Source organism: Protopterus annectens, chromosome 17.part0 (assembly GCF_019279795.1).
Source record: "Protopterus annectens isolate FY-2018-M chromosome 17.part0, PAN1.0, whole genome shotgun sequence".
NCBI classification, from domain to species: Eukaryota; Metazoa; Chordata; order Ceratodontiformes; family Protopteridae; genus Protopterus; species Protopterus annectens.
Window position 1 is genome coordinate 799,778,946 of NC_056751.1, and position 21,106 is coordinate 799,800,051.

At 41.3% G+C, this 21,106-nt stretch overlaps 1 protein-coding gene across 1 annotated transcript in view; it reads left to right on the forward strand.

Annotated features, from left to right (window-relative positions):
- LOC122791522 (extracellular calcium-sensing receptor-like) overlaps positions 1-13,069 on the forward strand; it is a 187,881-nt gene extending 174,812 nt beyond the window's left edge. The window contains exon 6 of the mRNA XM_044059264.1: positions 12,165-13,069. Within this exon, the coding sequence (XP_043915199.1) occupies positions 12,165-13,069 (905 nt within the window). The remainder of the gene's footprint in view (positions 1-12,164) is intronic.
- Positions 13,070-21,106: the final 8,037 nt, after the last annotated feature.

Genomic DNA, 21,106 nt, shown 5'->3' on the forward strand with positions numbered 1-21,106 from the left:
GTTTGATTTGCTGATTTTTGAATTCTGGAGACTTTCGAAGTTCAGAATTCGCGCTTCTGGTTTGCACAAAAGCGCTATTGATATTGTCATTTCTGACAATATAAAGGTAAACCAAATAGAACATGTAGCCAGGTTCTTTGGGACTGCCCTGGGATTGAGTGGTCTGCTGATATATACTTGCAAACGTACTGTTATTGCAGTTGTATGGGAACACTGATGTGTTGGGGGTAGGGGACTCTGGCACTAACAGTCGTTCATCTGTCCTATGATTCCGCTGTTTGGCATTTCCCTTGCATACTGCAGTGGGTTTTTCAGCCATGTGTCCTAATGCATATTATGGGGCACTCCATATTGGACAGTGTACCTGTTGTCCCACATAGCTGTTAGTTCTCTGCAAGTAGCCCAGTAGCCCACTCTATTCCCTTGCATACCTGCAGCAGGTCCATACACATGCTACCATAGTATAGTACCCCATATATTTGTTGTAAATGAGAGTGACTTACCTTGGGAATGCAGCAGTTAAGAGACCTGTGTTTCAGGGCTGGTTCTGTCTGATGCACACTGTACACAGCCAATACATGGTAAGGTACAGGTTGTGTGGTGTGGCTGGCATCCTTTTTACTATGTATGTGAGTCGGAGTGAGGTGTCGGTCCCTAGGACCCTAGGTTATCAGTGCATGTGCAATTCGTTGCCTCTTTGCCAAGACGAGGGCATACTGGGCATGCCTATGTCTGCCTACAGGGACAGCCTCAGGGGGGTCCTCCTCTGAGTCCCCCCTGTAGGTGTGGTTGTAGGGACCTAGGCACTGGTGGGGGGGCTATGTGTCCATTCACTGTGATGATCCTGCCGCAGCTGTTATTGCAGGATTATATTGTGTACCATGGCACATACTGTGAACATCTGTGCACATGTGGCTGGAGAGTACTGCAGGGCTCCACCAGATACATTGAGGCACTGGAACCGTGACTTGAGCAGCACAAACACATGCTCTATGGTGTTTCTAGTTTGTGTGTGCACCTCATTAAGGTATTCTTCTGTAGGTGTGTGTGCATTTCTGATGGGTGTCATCATCCACGGTTCCAGTGTGTAGCCAGCATCCCCTCATAGATGGGCCGTATGAGATGTCCTCCCTGGCAAACATCTGTTACAGCTGTGATGCATGCCAGATATGGGAGTCATGATAATTGCCAGGGCTGCCGGCACACACATTCATGATAATGCCCTGGTCATTGCACACGACCTGGAAGCTGATGGAGTGATACCCCTTGCAGTTGAAGTAGGCTCTATCTTCCTTACTGGGTGGTGCTTTGATGTATACATGAGTGCAGTCTGTGGCACTCAGTACCTCAGGATTGAAGCAATGCATACTGCTAGCCATCTCCTCAGAGGTATGGGGTAAATAAATGTGCTCACTGGCATGTGATTGCATGGCAGCCAGGAAATGGTGGAGTACCCTGGATGCTGATGCCTGTGAGACCCCCATCATGTTCTCAGTTGGTCTTTGAAAAGTAACTGTAGCTAGTATTCTAAGGGCTACACATACCTTTGTTTCCACTGGGATGGGTTCCCCTCTGTTGGCTCTGGGTCTGAGTTGTGGGCATCAGAGCTCAGTGAGTTCTTGTAGTATGTCCTTGTCCACCCTGTAGTGCTCTACAATCTCCAGCTCATGTAGCTCCTAGAAGGTTACCTTGGGCCTGGACATTCTTCTCCTTCTCTGTCCGGGCCTATTGTCAGCAGCAGCATCAGCACTGCACTCAGACTCTAGCACATACAGATGTAGCAGAGCACCAGCAGCCCCTAGCATTCTGTCAGTTAAAATTCCCAAGGATGTACTCCAATGGTGCAGAGTATGGGGGAAAATCAGATTGTAGTGTGTATGTATACTTTATAGTGCTCTGCTGCAGATGCAGCCTGTGTGATTGGATAACTATGCATTCCACCTGCCAAGTACATCATTGAGGGGTTTAAATGGCCCAGTGTAACAGGGGTTATCAGTGCTTTATAGATGATTGGCTTTCACAGGCAATTTCCTTTTTTTTTACTGACTTCTCTGCTAAGCACTGCAGTGTGGTGTGCAAAACCGAGCCACTCATATAAGCAATGCTTAGCAGTCAGTAAACACACACCCATGAACGAGCACACTCAGCAAAGCTCAAACCAGCTAAAACGCATGCACAGCAGCTAAACAAAGCTTAGCACCACTGGACACACACCCCTGCTTAGCTGAGATGTGCGCCGCACAAATGGGTGCCGTTGAGCTCTAATCAGCTAAACAAATAGTGGCACACTCCCATTTGATGTCAGCTAGCTCTTCTGTGGACACCAACACAGTTCTGGGGCTACACAGATTTTATCTGTGGCACAGTAGTCCATTTTTACTATTCAGTAACCCCAGATTATTTGCATACAGATCCATGCACACAATCTGGATAATACACTATTCCAGGGCCTGCACCCTTAGCAACCACTGAAATCTACCATTGTACATACTCCATGCAGGGTCCTATAATGCATTATTCTCACATATTTCCTAATTTCAGGTTTTTAACTCGTTGATATATTTTTTTCATAATGGCATGTTTGCACGCTGCTGCAATCTGCACAACCATAATACAGGTATTTAAAAAAATGATATTACATTATTTTGCATTATTGTTGGACACACAGGGCATAGTTTTGCACATATCTGTGCCTACTATGCAATTTCTGACCTTCTAATGGGCTTTTACAGCCCCTGTTCATTTTTTAGTTTCTTGTACACTAAAATTTTCCGTGTATGCTTTGGACACCAACACAGGGTCTGCAGGACTGCCCATATGCTTACTGGATCAATCCAGCACACTCATCTACATGCAGTTCACCTGCTTATGAGGTGATTTGCATGCCATGGACATTTCCGTGTCCGCACACTCGTGCAGACCCCTGTGCTCTATTTACTGGATGGCATGGCTGCTTACTTCCATGTAAGCTCCATGCCACTATGCCTACATGGAAAATCAGTCTATGTAGGCTTTATTGAATTCCCCCCATTGCGTTTACTGCAACTTATAAAATTCAGTTTAAGACCTAGAACCTAAAGGATACTACCACTATAAAAATAGTTTGTGCTGAAGCGTTTGCCATTTATACTTCTTTCAAAATCCCATATGGTTCCAGAGATATGAACATTTGTTTGAAATGTGAGGACATCACTGGATTGTGTCAAAAGGTGTAGGCTCCACCCACTGGAAGTTACAGTGCAAACTTCCTGAGCTTCATTGGAGTGAATGAGTAAAAATATGAGACAATTTACTGTACAAACAAACTCTAATAAATACATTCATATTTTTCTTGCCTAGCTTCACTGCAAAACTGATTTCAAAGGCTCAATGGTAAACATTTCCAGAAATGGATATAGTAACATGAGGCGCTATTAATATTCAAAAGTTTTACCAGTAGCAGATCAGTCTGTTAGATTTTGGTGATCTCTAACTTAGAAGTTTTTTTTTTTTTGGCAGCACTGATAGGAAACTGGATTTTTAAAGGACTGTTTGCTGTTGGAAAGTAATTTTAATGGAAATATTTACCTACTGTGAAGCATTCATTTAATAATGGTGATGCAGGGATATATGTATTGTAGACACAGAATGGCTTTATATTACACCATGATGCAATATGGACTAAGGTGAAGTAAGCCACAAAATTGATCCATGGATAAAAAAATAAATAAATTGCCTGAATCTCCTTGTGTTCTGACTGTGCTTCTCAAACATTTTGGAAATATAGGGTATAGTGTAGTGCATTTATTAAAACTGTATTTGCCTTAATATTGCTACAACTCACGTGCTGTAGGTTGCACTGCATCTGAATTGTTTGTGTGTTTTAGCTGCTTTTCTGTATATATAGACTACTGTGTATATGTATACTAGCTGCTTGTTCTACTGTACTACTGCCTCTTAAATTGTTTTTTTCAGTAGTGCACTTGCCTTGTTTCATTTAAAAAGTTTTAAATTGCTAATTTTGTAGAGTGTAATTGCATTTACTGTTTAGAGCTACACACTCAAGTGTGTTAGCCTTTTCTGTATTTATTTACTGTATTATTGCATTGTTTAGCCTGTTTTAACAACAAAAAAAAAACAAGAAACCCCCCCCCCCAAAAAAAAAAAAAAGACTATCCTGTTTGCTCATTTCCTGCCTTTCCTAGTCAGTATAGTTCAGATCCCAGGCTTTGCTGGCCTCAGGAATTCATTTTCTGTGTTCAGAGCTATTCAGACCTTGCTGTGGTAGAGGGAAGTCCTACTGCATACCAGTGGGAGTGGTGAGCATTGTAGTGCCTATCTAACACTAGAGGAGTGGTTTCCAGCTCTGAAATTGTAATTTTATTAGCCCTTTTGGGCTGATTTCTATCCCTTTCAACTTTTTGGCTTAAAAATGCATGTATTTGAGCATTTTTGCATCATACAGCACAGTGGAGCTATGGTTAAATTATTCCAGGTGCCAGAAAGTCTGCTCTTCAAATTTTCCCTTAGAACTAGCTGGTTTCTCAGTAGTAGCACTAACATCTGAACCCCTGTGACTAGCACTTGCTCTAGAACCTGCTGGAAAGCACTAGGAAGCCTTAAACTGATACAAGCACTCAACTCTCCTTGTCAATAAGGAGAAATTAATTGTAGGCACTAAACAGCCTATAATTGCAAAGTACCTTGCAAAAGTAAGGGGAAAGAAGCTCTTGTACTTTACAAAAAAAAAAAGAACCTAAACAGGCATGTCCAAAGGTCAGCTTCTGGTGATTTCTCCTGTCCACCTGGTGAATCTGGGCATACTGGGGCAATGTAGCAACTGCCTCATGTACACAGACAACCCTCTCCTACTACCACCCAACACTATAACCTGTGAGAGATGCACTTACATAGCCAAACTGGAAGCAAAGCTCTCTCCAGCCAAGATTGTGCTAGACAGTCAAGAGGAGAAGGTTAACACCTGCACTACACCTCAAGCAACACATAGCCCTTCAAAGCCCACACTATCAACACTCACACATAGCAACACTAAACCCACATATACGGAGTCCCTTAACATTCAACTACCCAAGCAACAAGGACCTCCGAAGCTGAAATGCAAACACCAGTCACAACCAAAGTGACACATAGCTCACAACACCAGTGTGTCACCCAACAACAGCCCCTAAGGCAAGACAATGTAACCAACACTTAAGTCACAGATGACTATAGTCAGGCACACTGATGTCCCACTCACCAGGCTGAACAAGGAGAAAATTACACTCAGCTGCCTGTCGGGTGCCAGGATCCGCCACATAACGCATGCACTCAAGTCACTTCCACAACAAGTACAAACCAAACACCCTAATACTGGGTGATTTCAACTACCTTATCATTAACTGGGAAAACTACTCGGGTACCAACATCTTCTCCCAACGGTTCTTGGAATTCATAAATTCCAACGCCCTGGATAAACTAATCTATTGTCCCACCAGGGGCTCCAATATCCTAGACTTGGTTATTATCAACATGGGAGATAGATGCCCCACACCAGTGGTCACTCCCTCGTTGGTCAGATCTGACCAAAAGCAAATCACCCTTGACATCCACATCCCACCCCCACCCCCCAGTAATGAAACATCCATAAAGAAATTCTCCAAAGCCAACTTCATGTTACTCAAGTCAGAAGTGACAAACGTCATGACACCCATGCAGATGGGATCTGAAAGTTCCACTGCTGAATCCTATACTAAGGTACTGTACAAGCACATCCACTCGTGCATGAATCATGCCATCCCAAATAGAGCCAAGACACTCTCCTCCAAAAAAAGAAAGCCAATCTGGTGGTCTCCTACCCTAAACAAACTATACAACAGAAGGAAGAAACTGTTTCAGTAAAGAGGAAAATCCCAGGATGCAAAAAACTCCCTTACCAGCCTCAGTAAGAAGCTGAGATCTCTCATAAAATCCTCCAAAGCTAGTTACGAAAATAAAATTGTCAAAGATTCCAAAGACAACCACAAGGCATTCAATAGTTATGTCAAGAATCTAAATGGCAATACTCAGATCTGCTCTGAGCTACAGCAGAATGACATTAAATATACTGATCCTAAGGATATTGCCAATAACCTAGCAGATCTATTTAGTGCCAACTTCACCCCCCTCTCATCCCCTAATGGGCCCATCTCAATACCAAAAGGTTGCCAAATTCTGGTATTCATGGCCACACAGGTAGAAACCCTACTCTCCAAAGCTAAGAATACAGCATCCATGGGACCAGATGACATCCCGGGCTGTGTACTTACATGAACTACAAAATTAACTGGCACCTCACCTATGTGTCATGTTTTAATTATAGCCTCACCTCAAGCTTTGTGCCCACTGAGTGGCATACAGCTGCAGTTATCCCACTCCACAAGGGAGGATCCACCTTGGATCATGGGAACTACTGTCCCATCAGTCTGATGAGCCTGATCTGCAAGGGCATGTAATGCATTATCATGGAACTTATAAACAAAGACACTGGCAACCTTTAAACACTGGACCCCACCCAGTTTGGGTTTGTGAAGGGCCGATCTTGTCTCCTGAACCTGATTGACTTCTTTGAATCAGTCTCCAGAGCTGAGGATGAGGTTAAGGCAGTCCACACAGCCTATCTGGACCTCACCAAGGCCTTCAACACCATCCCCCACTTTGGAATCATAGATAAACTTACAAAGATGGGCACAAATCCCTACGTCACTCGATGGGTTGCCAACTGGCTTACTGACAGAACCCAGACTGTAAAAGTAGCCAACTCCAAATCCAGCTCCAGTCAAGTGACAAGTGGAGTACCTCAGAGTTCAGTCCTGGGACCACTCTTGTTTGGCATCTACTTCGCTGAAGTACAGGCCAACACTAAGGGACTCTGGCTAACAAAGTTTGTAGATGACTGCAAACTGGGAGTCATTATCAAATCCCCAAATTATGTGGATATTCTGCAAAAGGGCCTTACAGAAACAGATGTTTGGTGCCAGAGACATAGGCTCAAGCTTAATGCCAAGAAATGTATAGGTATCCCCTTTGGGAAAAAAACATGTACTCATGAATTAAAACATAGGTGGCAGTACACTAAACACCAAAAGTGTGATGAGAGACTGAGGGACACAGGTGGACAGTGGTTTTACCTTTGATAACCACATCGCCACAACAGTCAGGAAATCCTTCTATGTAGCACACCTCATCACTAAGGGCTTTTCATCCAGAAAAAAGGAGGTCATTGTCCCACTGTACTCATCCCTCATTAGACCCATTATAGAGTACAATGCCTCGTTTGGTATGTAACTCACAAGACATCTGCAACAGCTGGAAAGGCCGCAGAAATACCTCACTAAAAGAATTACAGGCCTAAAGCAGATGCCCTATGTTGACTGTCTAAAAAAACTCCAGCTATACTCTGTGGCATATCATCTACTCAGAGGCAATCTCTGCTTAACATACAAAGCCATGTCAAACCCTGAGCTGATGGACATGCTCCACTTAAAGAAATCCCACTCCCTCAGAGCCAGACACTCCAGGGATCTAAACCTTGTCATCACAATGAACAAAACATGCTGGAGGGATAGGTTCCTGACCCAGAGACTCCCAATACTCTGGAATAGACTGCCCATACATGTCAAGCAGAGTGTCTCCTTAGTCCTCTTCAAAAGGAACCTTGACAATTGGATGAGAGATTGAAAATTCACCCCGGGGATCATGTCAGTCACCCTGCTAGACAGGGGTCCAGGGAAGTAAATACTGTGGGAAGAAATATCCAGAGAATTGTTATGGCTATTCTTGTATAGGCCCTAGGGTGGATAGCCTAGTACCAACCTATGAACCTATCCACCTATAAAGCACTATAATGCAGATTATAACTCATGGTATATGTATTGTCTGTTAAGGGTGTGATGAGCGTGCCCTGGCCCAGCAGTCAAGGAGCCTCAATCCTCACCACTAACACCAGGGAGGTTGTCCCCTAGAATAGGAAAGGATAACTAATACACACAGTAAAGGACAATTTCCCTTAAGTGCACACAGAGATCACAGTCAGTCTGGGGCTGGTTGCTCCCTTGCTCACCAGGTCCCCAATAAGACTCCCCACTGGCACAGCTATAGGGTCAGGGTCACAGCCTAGCTGGGCAAGCTAAAACCTCCAGTACCCTCTCTGTCCGATCAGTGCTTCATGTTCCTGCCCAAGTAGCTGACACAAGACACACACACTTTGAGAAGAGGTTATACAACCACACAGACCCTCCTGGGAAAAGGATGGCACAGGTTCTCCAGCTGTGCCCCTATTACCCAGACCATACGGTAATAATTCCTGCCACCACCCAGCTAATAATCAGCTACTAAAAGGCCCTTAAAAAGGTGTCCAATTATTACTGTGCAATATTATAATCCAATGGTAATGTGACTATTCAGTCAAGGCTTAATTTGGAGTGACAGACAGTAAAATCTGTAAATATGTAATGTGCTTAGAGGTTCAATTATCTCTACATAAACCAGCCACAGGTAAAGGTTTTAAAATATTTAATAATAAATAATTAAAACACAAGACAAAACTACTACAGTACAATGCTACTCAAGTTCAGAGATCACACAGAAACTTAAAACAGTATCGTAGAAAAGATCTGATTTCAAAGCAAAATACTTAGTCTAACTTTCTTCTAAGTTTAACTATTCCTAAGAGAAATCACAGTGCTATAATCCTACTTACATACATAAAGCATAAACAGTGCTGGGTTAGATGTCCAAGATCAAAATGCTTACAGTCTCTCACTGAACAATAGTTTTTAAACACTAACCAACAGCTCTGCTGAGGCCCTCCCAAATTACATCATTTTGACACTTAGGTTTTCTTAGGCCACAAACTGCATTATTTAGCAAGCTAACACCTGCTCAGGAAACTACAACAATACAAGGCATTTCACATATACACTCTAGCAGAAACCAGAGCAATAAAGCACCTTCCACATGTAAATTCTGGCCTTTAACTTTAACCTTAAAACAATGGGCTTGAAACCTTCATCCAGACCCACTGGAGCCGACTTGTAAAACATCAGAGAGATTCATAATATCTTTCCAACTTCAAAAGACACATTTGAAATGCTTGGCTTGGTTTTCCTTACAGCAGATGGCAACGTTGCAACAATCTTGAAGTTCACTTTTTACAGTGTTTTCTTTCATTTAAAAACACAAGTCTGTATTTTACATTTATTTATACAGTTGATAGAATTATGTATCAAATTCTATTTGACTAGGCTGGCAGCCTTCCCCCATCTTCCTCCAATCTTCACAAAGGGATTCTGTGAATAGACATAGGCTGTAACTATGTAGGGTATATGCATGAAGGTATATGACCATGCTGTGATGGGTGTACACTTTATTGACTTCACGCCTCATAGGTGTATAATGTATTTGCAGAGTTGTTCATGTTATACACTTCATAGCATTGTGTATTGCATGACTATACACAATGCTATGAAGTGTATAAAATGAACACCTCTGCAAAGCATTGTGTATTGCATGACTATACTTGTATCACATGTCAAAGTGACACTTGACAAGTAAAGACTCTGAGAAAGTCCAAGGGCATGCATGTCCTTGTTTTAGGGACTGTTACCAGCTGTGCCCTCTTCTTCAGCCAAACTTTATATACTTTGGTAAACCATGAAAGATGGCACCCCCTATATCATCAGCCTCGTCCTGATCAAAGATGAGCACTTGGAGGAGCTCATAAACAAAAACTTCTTTGTTGACTATGAGAGTGTATAGTCAATGGTAATAAACCTCTATGCTGATATTAGTTATTGGCATTCTATCATGGCAAAGGCTGGCAATAGAGCAGTAGATCAGTAGACACTGAGATGACAGATGATACATTTTCACTTATTTCTTGCTCTCCTTCATGAGCATGTAGTAATACTTGAACTACTTGGACAATTTTACATCTGTCCAGTATGCCTCCCTTGAGGTCATTAGAGGTGTTTTGTAACTGAATGGAAGAGATGAATGCTAGATCCACTAGCAACCTAACCTGCAGTTGGAACTGTTGGTAAATATCATATTAATGCACCTGTTTCTTTTTTTACTCCACCTGCTGTTAGATGGGTTGTACCAGGTCAGTCCACACTCCTTTCCTTACATGCCTATTTACTTTTAGGAACTGATTTTACACCTACCACCCTATAGTTATGGAACATTTGCACTGCTAATAGCTCCCCAACTTACTTTAGAAAGCAGGAAATGTCCTCGTATATGCAGCCTCTGTTTTTGCCCATATTAAGCCACATACCAGTGGAACCCCCCCCCCCCAATAGGATGCAGATTCTGTAAAACTGTTTGCAGATACTAGCTATAGCAAGAAATGTCCCTCCCATTACAAAGTCTGGTGAATTTCCTGAGCCCTGAAGGCAGATACTTACTGTGAGCAGCAGGGTGGTGTCCTGACCTGCCCCATGGATGTGGCCTATGAATGCTCTAGCCCACAGCGGTTGATGATTTGGTGTCTCACTGCTAAGTATAAATGCCTCATCCCTCAGCTTTTGGCATTGCCCTCTGAGATACACTGTAGGTCATTCTGTCTTGAGTTTTTGTTGTGGATAATGCCTTCCAAAGTTCCAATCATATCAGTGCTGATTTTCCAACTTGAATAATTTTCAGTTCTGGCAGCTTCTTTCCTTTTCTTTTAGACCACCTTTGGGATCTCACATGCTGTCATCTGAGACATGATGACAGGCTGTGGTGTCTCTGCTCCTTATTATCATCATACAGAATTGTACTAGCCTATATGCTGCATTTCCTGGTCACTTCTTATGTCAGCAATAATTCTTGACATGTCTGTGCCTCTCAAGGTGACTTCTTTAGCCCTTGACCTGCAGCTTCATCCTATCCCTTTGCGTAGCCTATATGCCATAGTATATTCCAGTTATTCCTGTCACTGTCTAGCAATTCTCAGTAGAACTGTCATATTCCATCATCCTTGATTTCCTCTCAAAGTGTATCATTTTATTTTAGTATCCCTGACTACCAGCTTCGTTTTACTTCTTGGTGGGCACTTCATTTTTGTCATGTTATATGCTACTCTTATCCATATTTGTCCACATTGTGATTTTCTGTGTTGTACCAAAAGTCTTGCTGTCTCCTGATGGTTTGGTATGTAGCAAGCTGGTATGTGATTTCAACATGGTTGACTTTAAGGTGACTTAGCCTCTCATTGGCTGTGTGCATTTGTGACTAATGTCCAATGGTTAGGATTGACCCAGAGTTAATAGGATTTGTTCTTCTGGATTTTGTTGACTAAGAATTGGTTAGGTATCCTGAAAGCAATTAGAAGAATTCCTGTTTATTACATAATGGAATACATATTTACATTTACTTTAATTAATTTACTTGAAAATTAAAGCTTTCTTGCAAGCATTACTGTATATGTTCTCCATAGTGGAGTGCAGATTGGCAACCGTGATACCTTTACTTGGTTAAAAGTTTGACTTCGGATAGGATTATGCACGCAGACTCTATGGAGAGCAGCACCTGGACAGTTATAAACATTATTACACCAGAAAAAAGTGTTCTTTCAATTTGATATGGAGGTTCAGTTAGAAAGTAAAAGAAGGCAAACATTTCTAAACAGTCTTGTTTTACCTTTTTACACTATTTTATATCCCTCATTTTTTACCTTTTCTGTCTAGCCTCCACCATAGTTGATACCAGATTTGTGGAAATGCATGTTTGCACTTTATGATATATGTGCTATTATTTTAATATAATGCATTAAAAGATTATAAATATTAATTTAAATTGTATTCATTGTAATCCTTCACCATTTGTATTTTACTTTGCCTAACCATACGCAAGGGATTAAGATTGTGATGTGTTAACAAACTACGTGCTGTAGTCCAGGATTTGATTTCCTTAGTCTCTGTCTGCCTACTTTGTATGAGCCACTTAACCAATTACTGCTGCTGGGGTGATTTTGAAAAAAGGCCATGTGAATCAATGATCTTGTTAAGAAACACAAATAATTATTAAATGGATGAAGTATTTCACAACTTATCCATGAGATACCAGAATATTTTGTACAATTCATGCAACAATGTAGAACATTACAAAATATGTGTTTATGTGTTTTAAAGCCTTACTAAAATAGTTTTCCTTTATAACAGATGCCACTGAATGCACAAAATGCCCAGAAGACAAATGGCCTGATAATAGGAGAGAGAGGTGCATCCCAAAAGTAATAGAGTTCTTGTCCTATGAAGGCCCTCTTGGAATGGCATTAGCTGTAATCCCAATTTTTTTCTCACTAACCACGGTATTAATACTCACTGTCTTTGTTAAAAACAAAGACACTCCAATAGTGAAAGCAAACAACCGTGAACTGAGTTACCTTCTCTTGGTGTCTCTCATTCTGTGCTTCCTTTGTTCGTTGGTGTTTATTGGTAAACCTATGACATTCACATGTATGGTTCGACAGCCAGCATTTGGAATAATATTTTCAGTTTGTGTGTCTTCCATATTGGCAAAGACAATTACAGTTGTAATTGCTTTCAATGCAACAAATCCCAACAGCAAGTTAAAGAAATGGACGGGACCTAAGACACCAGTGTTGATTGTCTTTGTTTGTTCACTCTCACAAACTCTTATATGTTTCTGCTGGGTGTTTCTCTATCCCTCTTTTCCACAGTACAATATGAAATCTCAAGAAGGAAAGCTAATAATTGAATGCAATGAAGGGTCAATTGCTATGTTTTATTGCATGTTGGCTTATCTGGGCTGCCTTGCATGTGTGAGTTTCACTGTTGCTTTTCTTGCTAGAAAGCTACCAGATGGTTTCAATGAAGCAAGGAATATCACATTCAGTATGCTTGTTTTTGTCAGTGTTTGGCTGTCTTTTATCCCAGCTTACCTAAGTACTCAAGGAAAATACATGGCTACTGTAGAAATATTTGCTATATTGGCTTCCAGTGCTGGAGTGCTTGGCTGCATATTTTTACCGAAGTTTTACATTATTATTTGTAGACCTGAGCAAAACACAAGAGCATATATAGCAGGAAAACTCAATAAGTAGCAAAGACTTTGACTAACCATGTTAAAAATAATAAAATATATTGATGTTGTTAAACATAAAGGACATTAAAGAGTGTAGATATAAATATGTCAACCTTTTGTCTCTGCTGGGTTATTGCTGTTTGGTGCGCTCTCCTATTTTACATACATACTATAGGTGTTTTATGCTTTTAGGTCTGTTTTTGATTCTTGGAGTGAACCCACCACTGTTTATTTTACTTAAATGAAGCTTCACATATGGTTTTATCTATATGCAGACTACATGAGATCCCACTCAGAATCATATTATCTGTTTTTATTCTGATTTGTAAAAGAAGCTTGTGAATGTGTTACTTGAGTACTTTTTCATGATTAAACTTAGATAAATATGGAGAGATGAAGACAAAGATTGGAGGAGGGAGATGTGCAAACAGAAAACAAGACACGTTCGTTTTTCTAAGGTTTGCCTTAAGTCTTATCTGAACTGATATTTCTCCCCTCTGGTCCATACCAGTCTGTAATGTACCCATCCACGTTTTGTGATTCTATCTCACCATCTGTAAGTTTTTCTTAGACAAAGCATATTTTCACAATGGATTACATCTGCTATATTAGAATTTCCAATGTCTGATAAGAAAGTATAATTTAATGAGCTATAACTGTGTAAATTGTAATATGTAGCTGTTTCTATTCTACAATTTTCTTTTCAATTATTTCAGCGAGAAAGGAAGAATGCTGTTGCTCTCTTAATCATCTACTTTATTAGGTGTTATTGGTTTCTCAGTAGTTGCAAGAACATCAGAGTTGTATATAAAGATGATGGTTAAAGGGCAAAAGTCTTTCTCATGGACTTCAAAAAAATGATTTGATGCAGATAGTACAGTGGTGCCGTGGTAGTGTTGTTGCCTCCCAGTAAGAGGTTCTCCAGTTTGACTCTTGGCTGGGGTGCCTTCTCTGTGGAGTCTGCATGTCCTCCCTGTGTTCATGTGGGTTTTCTCCCACATTTCAAAGACATGTGTCTGAAGTATTTCTCCTGGGTCCTCTGCTGAAAATTGGCTTTGTTCTAAGTTGGACATTCCTGGTAAACAAATGTTAAATAAATAAATATGCATTTGTGGGGAGATGTCTAGATGACTTTTTGTGGTGGACTCGATAATACATTATGGAGTTAGGAATCAGAAATTAGTAAGGAAGGCACATATTAGACATATCACACTACATTGCATTTGCTTGATGGCAGAAGGAAACAGTAAGTCTATCACTTCTGTCTTTTTAACTACCTTAACCTTCTTCCTCAGCTCTGTCTCTGCCTCCCTTTTACTCCTTTGCCACCTGCCCCATACTCTCTTAAAAGCCTCTGCAGATTCATTCTGCACTGCCCATTAAAGTAGTCCACATTCCTCTGCGTGAAGAAGTACCTTCAGACATGTAGGGAGTATTCAACACATGGAACCAGCTGGTAATGGCCACTTCTTTCCCTGTCATAACGATTCAGAAAGACTCCTTCACATTATCCTAATTTATTTGTGAACAAATAACATGCCGCTACTTCTCTTCTGGTTTCAAGTGGGAAGATCTGTAGCTCCTCTAGTTTCCCATCACATTCCTCTCCCTCCATCCCATGGTCCTTTCCAGTTTCCTCTAAACGCCTTCCTTTAGCCAGCTTTTTTTTCTTATGTGATTGCTAGAACTGCATGCTGTAGTCAATATATAGTCTGGTGAAGATCTTTTAGTGTGGAAGCATTGCTTCTTTGCTACTGAAATCTATCCCTCTGTGGATACACCACAGCATTCTGTTAGCTGCTCCCACTACCCTCCCAATCTGCCCATAGAAGTGTAATCTAGGTATAATCAACACTCCCAGTTCAATTTCTTGCTCTCTTGCTATCAGTTACACTTCCCCTACCTCACATTTCACACTAGTGTTATGGCCCAAATCCAATGCTTTTAATTTGTTTGCACTGAACATCAACAGGCACCTTTCTACCCATTTATTTAGGCTTTCCAAATTTTCTAGTAGACCCCCCCCCCCCCACATACTTCACCGTTGCATTTTCCTTTGTGCCAGCAGCAAAGAGTTTGATCTTTTTCTCCATTCCTTCAGATATGCCTGAGTCAAACACATTGAAGATTGCTGGACCCATGAAAGACCCCTGCAATACTCCACAAGTCACTTCCCTAATTCAAGGTATTGTGCCTTTCCCCAAAATCTTCTTGCCCTAACAATCAGTCATGCAGCTAACCAGTTCTGCAGCCTTGGTCTTGTCCTCAAACCCTATCAGCCTCCTGTGTGGGACCCAAAGGTCTTCCTGAAATCCATGTAGACTACAGTGTTTCTCCGCCTTACTAGCTGACTGTTCTAGGTGTGATACATAGTCTCTTTTAGGTATAAAGAAGCAGATATTGTCTTAGATGTACTGTGTTTGTGTACAGTCTATATAGATGACCTTTGCTGATGATATGTATAGCACTTTATATTTGTAGTGATGAAGAAAGTTGGGAATGAGGTTATGGCAAAAACAGCTAAATAATTAATTGGAATTGGTAACCTAAGAGCGTGCCTGCATCTCAGACAAGATGTATGAAAGCATGGCAACATAATAACAACTCACTATCAGGGTGGGGCTGATTATAACAGCAGGATTTTTGAGAAAGTTGCAGGTTCAAATCCAATACAAACAAAATTGGTGTATTACTTTATTTTGGAGTATGCTTGCCATTTGGTCTGGAATTTCATCCTAACTACTCCCAGTTTTTAAATTCCTTTTGCACTTTGGAGAGTCTGGAGTTTGTTGGCAGTTCAGTACTGAAAATTAACCTGAAAGAATTAATTGCTCCTAGAGATAAATTAGATAATGCCACAATGATGCTAGAGACATTGCACAAAGTGTTTTGCTTCTAGACTTTATGGCTCTTTATTACCTAGTGTGGACTTTGCATTTGCACCCTGAGTCTAAATGCAGGATTCTGTTACATTTTTGTAGTACTGCTTCTTTCTCTGCTGAAGCTGAGGTAAGACAGGTTAAACAGTTTGTTGTTGGCTATATGGATTTTTAACAAAACTGTTATATACCTTTGTTTAGTTTTGATATTAAATCATTTCTATAAGTGATTCATTCTAATCCCTCAACTGCCTGTACAGAATAATACTGCATCTTCTCTTTTATTTATTTATTGATTAGTTCATAGGAGATTACTTGGCTAGCAGCTTAACAGCCCTTACAAGTCTAGCCAAGTATAAATTAATTTTACCCAATATGTGCCCCTAGAGGCAAGAAGATGGCATAAGTTTGTACATATGCCTCAAGTATTTTGCAGATTGCCCCCTATCCATGACAGACATAGGCACAACCCCAGGTGTGAATTTGCAATTCCTTATCCATTGATCGAAATTGCATTAGAAGATGGCTGGAGAAAGCTCTGTTTAGCATGAATAGGAAGCTTTTTCCAAAGAGGGGTAATCTCTGTTACACATATCTGTCTTTCCAACTTGTTTTGTTGGAGTCACTGACTAGTTTAGATCCCTAGATCTGGTGATCCTTGTGTTGTTTGTCTTGTGGATGTGTAGCCACTTCATAGATTCATAGGTTTAGGTTCATAGGTTGGTACTAGGGCCTATACAAGCCTAGCCATAACAATTCCCTGGCTATTTCTTCCCACACTGTTTACTTCTCTGGACCCCTGTCTAGCAGGGCGACTGACATGATCCCTGGGGTGAATTTCATTTCCCCAATCCAATCGTCAAGGTTCCTTTTGAAGAAGGCCAAAGAGGCACTCTGCTTGACATGCAAGGGCAATCTATTCCAGAGTCTGGGGAGTCTCTGGGTCAGGAACTTATCCCTCCAGCATGTTTTGTTTATTGTGATGACAAGGTTTAGATCCCTGGAGCATGTGGCTCTGAGGGATTGGGATTTCTTTAAGTGTAGCATGTCCAACAGCTCTGGGTTTGACATGGCCTTGTATGTTAAGCAGAGATCGCCTCTGAGTAGACGATATGCGGCAGAGTATAGCTGGAGTTTTTTAAGGTGGTCAGCGTAGGGCATCTGCTTTAGGCCTGTAATTCTTTTAGTGAGGTATTTCTGTGGCCTTTGCAGTTGTTGCAGATGTCTTGAGAGGTACATACCAAATGGGGCGTTATATTCTATAATGGGTCTAATGAGAGATGAGTACAGTGGGACAATGACCTCCTTTTTTCTGGATGAAAAGCCCTTAGTGATGAGGTGTGCCACATAGAAGGATTTACTGACTGTTGTGGCGATGTGGTTATCGAAGGTGAGACCACTGTCCACCTGTGTCCCTAAGTCTCTTATCACACTTTCGGTGTTTAGTGTACTGCCAACTATATGGTAATTCACGGATACATGTTTTTTCCCAAAGGGGGATAACTATACATTTCTTGGCATTGAGCTTGCGCACATGGCTCTGGCACCAAGCATCTGTTTCTGTAAGGCCTTTTTGTACAGTATCCACATCATTTGGGGATTCAATAATGGCTCCCAGTTTGCAGTCATCTGTGAACTTTGTTAGCCAGAGTCCCTTAGTGTTGGCCTGTACTTCAGAGAAGTAGATGCCAAACAAGACCGGTCCCAGGACTGAACCCTGAGGTACTCCAGTTGTCACTTGTCTGGAGCTGGATTTGGAGTCGGCTACTTTTACAGTGTGGGTTCTATCAGTAAGCCAGTTAGCAACCCATTGGGTGACCTAGGGATTAATGCCCAGCTTAGTAAGTTTATCTATGATTCCAGAGTGGGGGATGGTGTCAAAGGCCTTGGCAAGGTCTAGATAGGATGTGTGTACCACCTTATCCTTGTCCATGGCTCTGGAGACTGATTTGAAGAAGTCAATCAGGTTCAGGAGACAAGATCGGCCCTTCATGAACCCAAACTGGGTGGGATCCAGTGTTTGAGGGTTGCCAATGTCTTTGTTAATAAGTTCCATGATAATACGCTCCATGGCCTTGCAGATAAGGCTTGTCAGACTGATGGGACGGTAGTTTCCAGGATCCAAGGTGGATCCCCCCTTGTGGAGTGGGATAACTGTAGCTCTGCGCCACTCAGTGGGCACGAAACCTGAGGTGAGGCTATGATTAAACATGACACTTAGGTGAGGTGCCAGTTCATATTATAGTTCATGTAGTACACAGCCCGGGATGTCATCAGGTCCCATGGATGCTGTATTCTTAGCTTTGGAGAGTGCATTATTTACCTGTGTGGCCGTTATTACTGGAATTTGGCAATCTTCCGGTATTGAGATGGGCCATTTAGGGGGTGAGAGGTGGTGAAGTTGGCACTGAATCGATCTGCCATGATATTGGCAATATCTTTGGGATCAGTATATTTAATGCCATTCTGTTTTAGCTCAGAGCAGATCTGAGCATTGCCATTTAGATTCTTGACATAGTTATAAAATGCCTTGTGGTTGTCTTTGGAATCTTTGGAAATTTTATTTTTGTAACTAGCTTTGGAGGATTTCATGAGGGATCTCAGTTTCTTACTGAGGCTAGTAAGGGAGTTTTTTGCATCCTGGGATTTTCCTCTTTTCTGCAACAGTTTCTTCCTTTTGTTGTAAAGTTTGTTTATGGCAGGGGACCACCAGATTGGCTTCCTTTTTTCGGAAGAGAGCATCTTGGTTCTATTTGGGATGGCACGATTCATGCATGAGTGGATGTGCTTGTACAGTGCCTTAGTGTAGGAATCAGGACTGGATTTGTGACAGCCTTGTAATGTAGGCATAGGTCATCCCTTAATAGTCAGTAACAGACAGTGTAAAGTGATAGGGATTTTAGTCTACTCCCACTGGATATGTTGTTAACACTCTATATTTTCTTTGTAAGGAAACTCTGGGGTTGCTGCAGCTTTTGTAAGTGCGTAGTCAAGTACATGCCATATGGTGCACTGTACTCGATTATTGGTCTAATGACGACTGAGTACAGTGGGACTATAACTTCCTTGGATCTGGATACCATACCTTAATTTATAAGCTGTGTGACACATAACAACTTCCTCACCAGTGTGGACATATGGCAGTCAAAGTTCAGGCTACTATCTATATGTGCACTTAGATAGCTCACTGCTGAGTCTACTCTTAGGAGTGTGTTATTACTATTATAATTTGAAGAGGTCTTTGGCTTTCCAAATGGTATGATAATGCATTTTTTTAATTTAGTTTTAGGCTATGCCTCCGACAACAATCATTTGCCTAATTCAGACCCTCCAGAAGGATATCTACATCAATGGGGATTCATTGATTTTTCCCAGCTTACAGTCATCGGGAAACTTTGTCAACCAGAGGCCTCCCACATTAGCCTTAACTTCAGAGAAGTGTATTTTGAACAGAAGTGGTCCCAGTACTGAGCCCTGTGGCACACCAATAGTAACTGGCCCCTTGCTGGATATGGATTTGCCCACTTTAACCATATTAGTCCTGTCCATGAGCCAATTGGCTCTCCATCTCATGATGCAGGGATTTATGTCGACTTTTGTGAGTTTACTTATAATACCTTAGTGTGGGATTGTGTCAAATTCCTTAGCCAGATCAAGGTAGCAGTATTCACTATTTTACCCTCATCCAAGGCCCTAGTGACGTTTTCAAAAAATATCTACTAGATTTAGTAGGCACGACCTGCCCTTGACAAAGCCAAATAGGGTTGAGTCTGGTGTTTGGAGGTTTTCTATGTCATTATTTACCAGGTCCGTGATTATTCTTTCTGTGGCCTTACATATAAGAATAGTGAAACTTATGCATATGCAATTATCAGGGTCAGTTGATGGTACCCCTTTGTGTAGAAGGATGACTGTTGCTGTCCTCCACTATATTGGGTAAAGCCAGCCCACAGGCTGTGGTTAAATAGTGATCCCAATGGGCCTAACAGTTCCTGATCCAACCTGTTTAAGAGGCAACATAATATATCATCAGGCTCCATTAAAGCTATGCTTTTAGCTTTACAGAACAGATTGGCAATCTGTTCTTTATTGATAATTGGTAGGAGTGTAGTGGAGGGTATTTCTTGGAAGAGAACTGGGGGTGATGAGGAGATGAAATATAGGTGATGCCATCCACAACTAATTCTGCACATTGTTGGGTGTTGCCCTTAAGATTGCTTATACAGCTGAAGAATACCTTATGGTTACCCTTAGCTTTGGAGGCTATTTTTGCCTTAAAGTCTGTCTTCAGAGTCCTGACTAGTTCACTGATTCACTTGTTTAGACATATGAGGGACTTTTTGTTGTGTTGTGTGCATTCCCTTTTACTTTTCACCAAGATTTTCTTTCTTTTGCTGTACAACCTATTAATACCAGGGGTCCAATAGGGTGGTTTATTTTTGTGGTTTGACCTGAGCTTATTTTGGTATAGTACTGCTGTTTCTATGAAATTGTTTATATGGTAGTACAGGGCTTTTGTGTACACCTCTTCATAGGCTTCTATGTTTTTTGGGTTTGGTGAAACTTGAAAACTAGCTATGCTGTCACTTAGTAAGAGATAGTTTGCCTTAGAAAAGACTTTAAGTTTTTTGAATTATGTGGGGGGTCAAGTTTTACTTTGATGATCTGATCTTACCAGTGAAGACATCATATTGAGGAGGCGCACCCATATTGTGAGTACCAGATCTTGGATATTTGTATCCCTAGTGGGGATACAGTCTCCAGAGCATTTGAGTTTACAAAGTCAAGAAATCTTTAGACCTGCATGTTCATGGTCATAGCTGGCTCCTTGTTAATGGGGGTACTTAAAATCACCCATGAGAATGGCATTGGGCTGGATGGTGTATGATTCTAGAAACTTCAGGTATGATACATGGATTTCCTGGTTCATAGTGGGGGACCTGTAGCTACCAAGAATATGACAATGGAGTTTTCCCATGGTTAGTTGGATGTGGAGTAGCTCAAGTATGTTACATTGTCTGACCAGCCTTGAGGTGTGCTTATCCTTTATGTAGACAGATACACCTCTGCCTTTTGCTCTTTCATGTTCAGTGGATGGTTGGAACATATGAAAGGCATTGTAGCCATGCAAAGCTGGTGTGCTTTCCATGCCTTTCAACCATGTTTCATTAACTGTA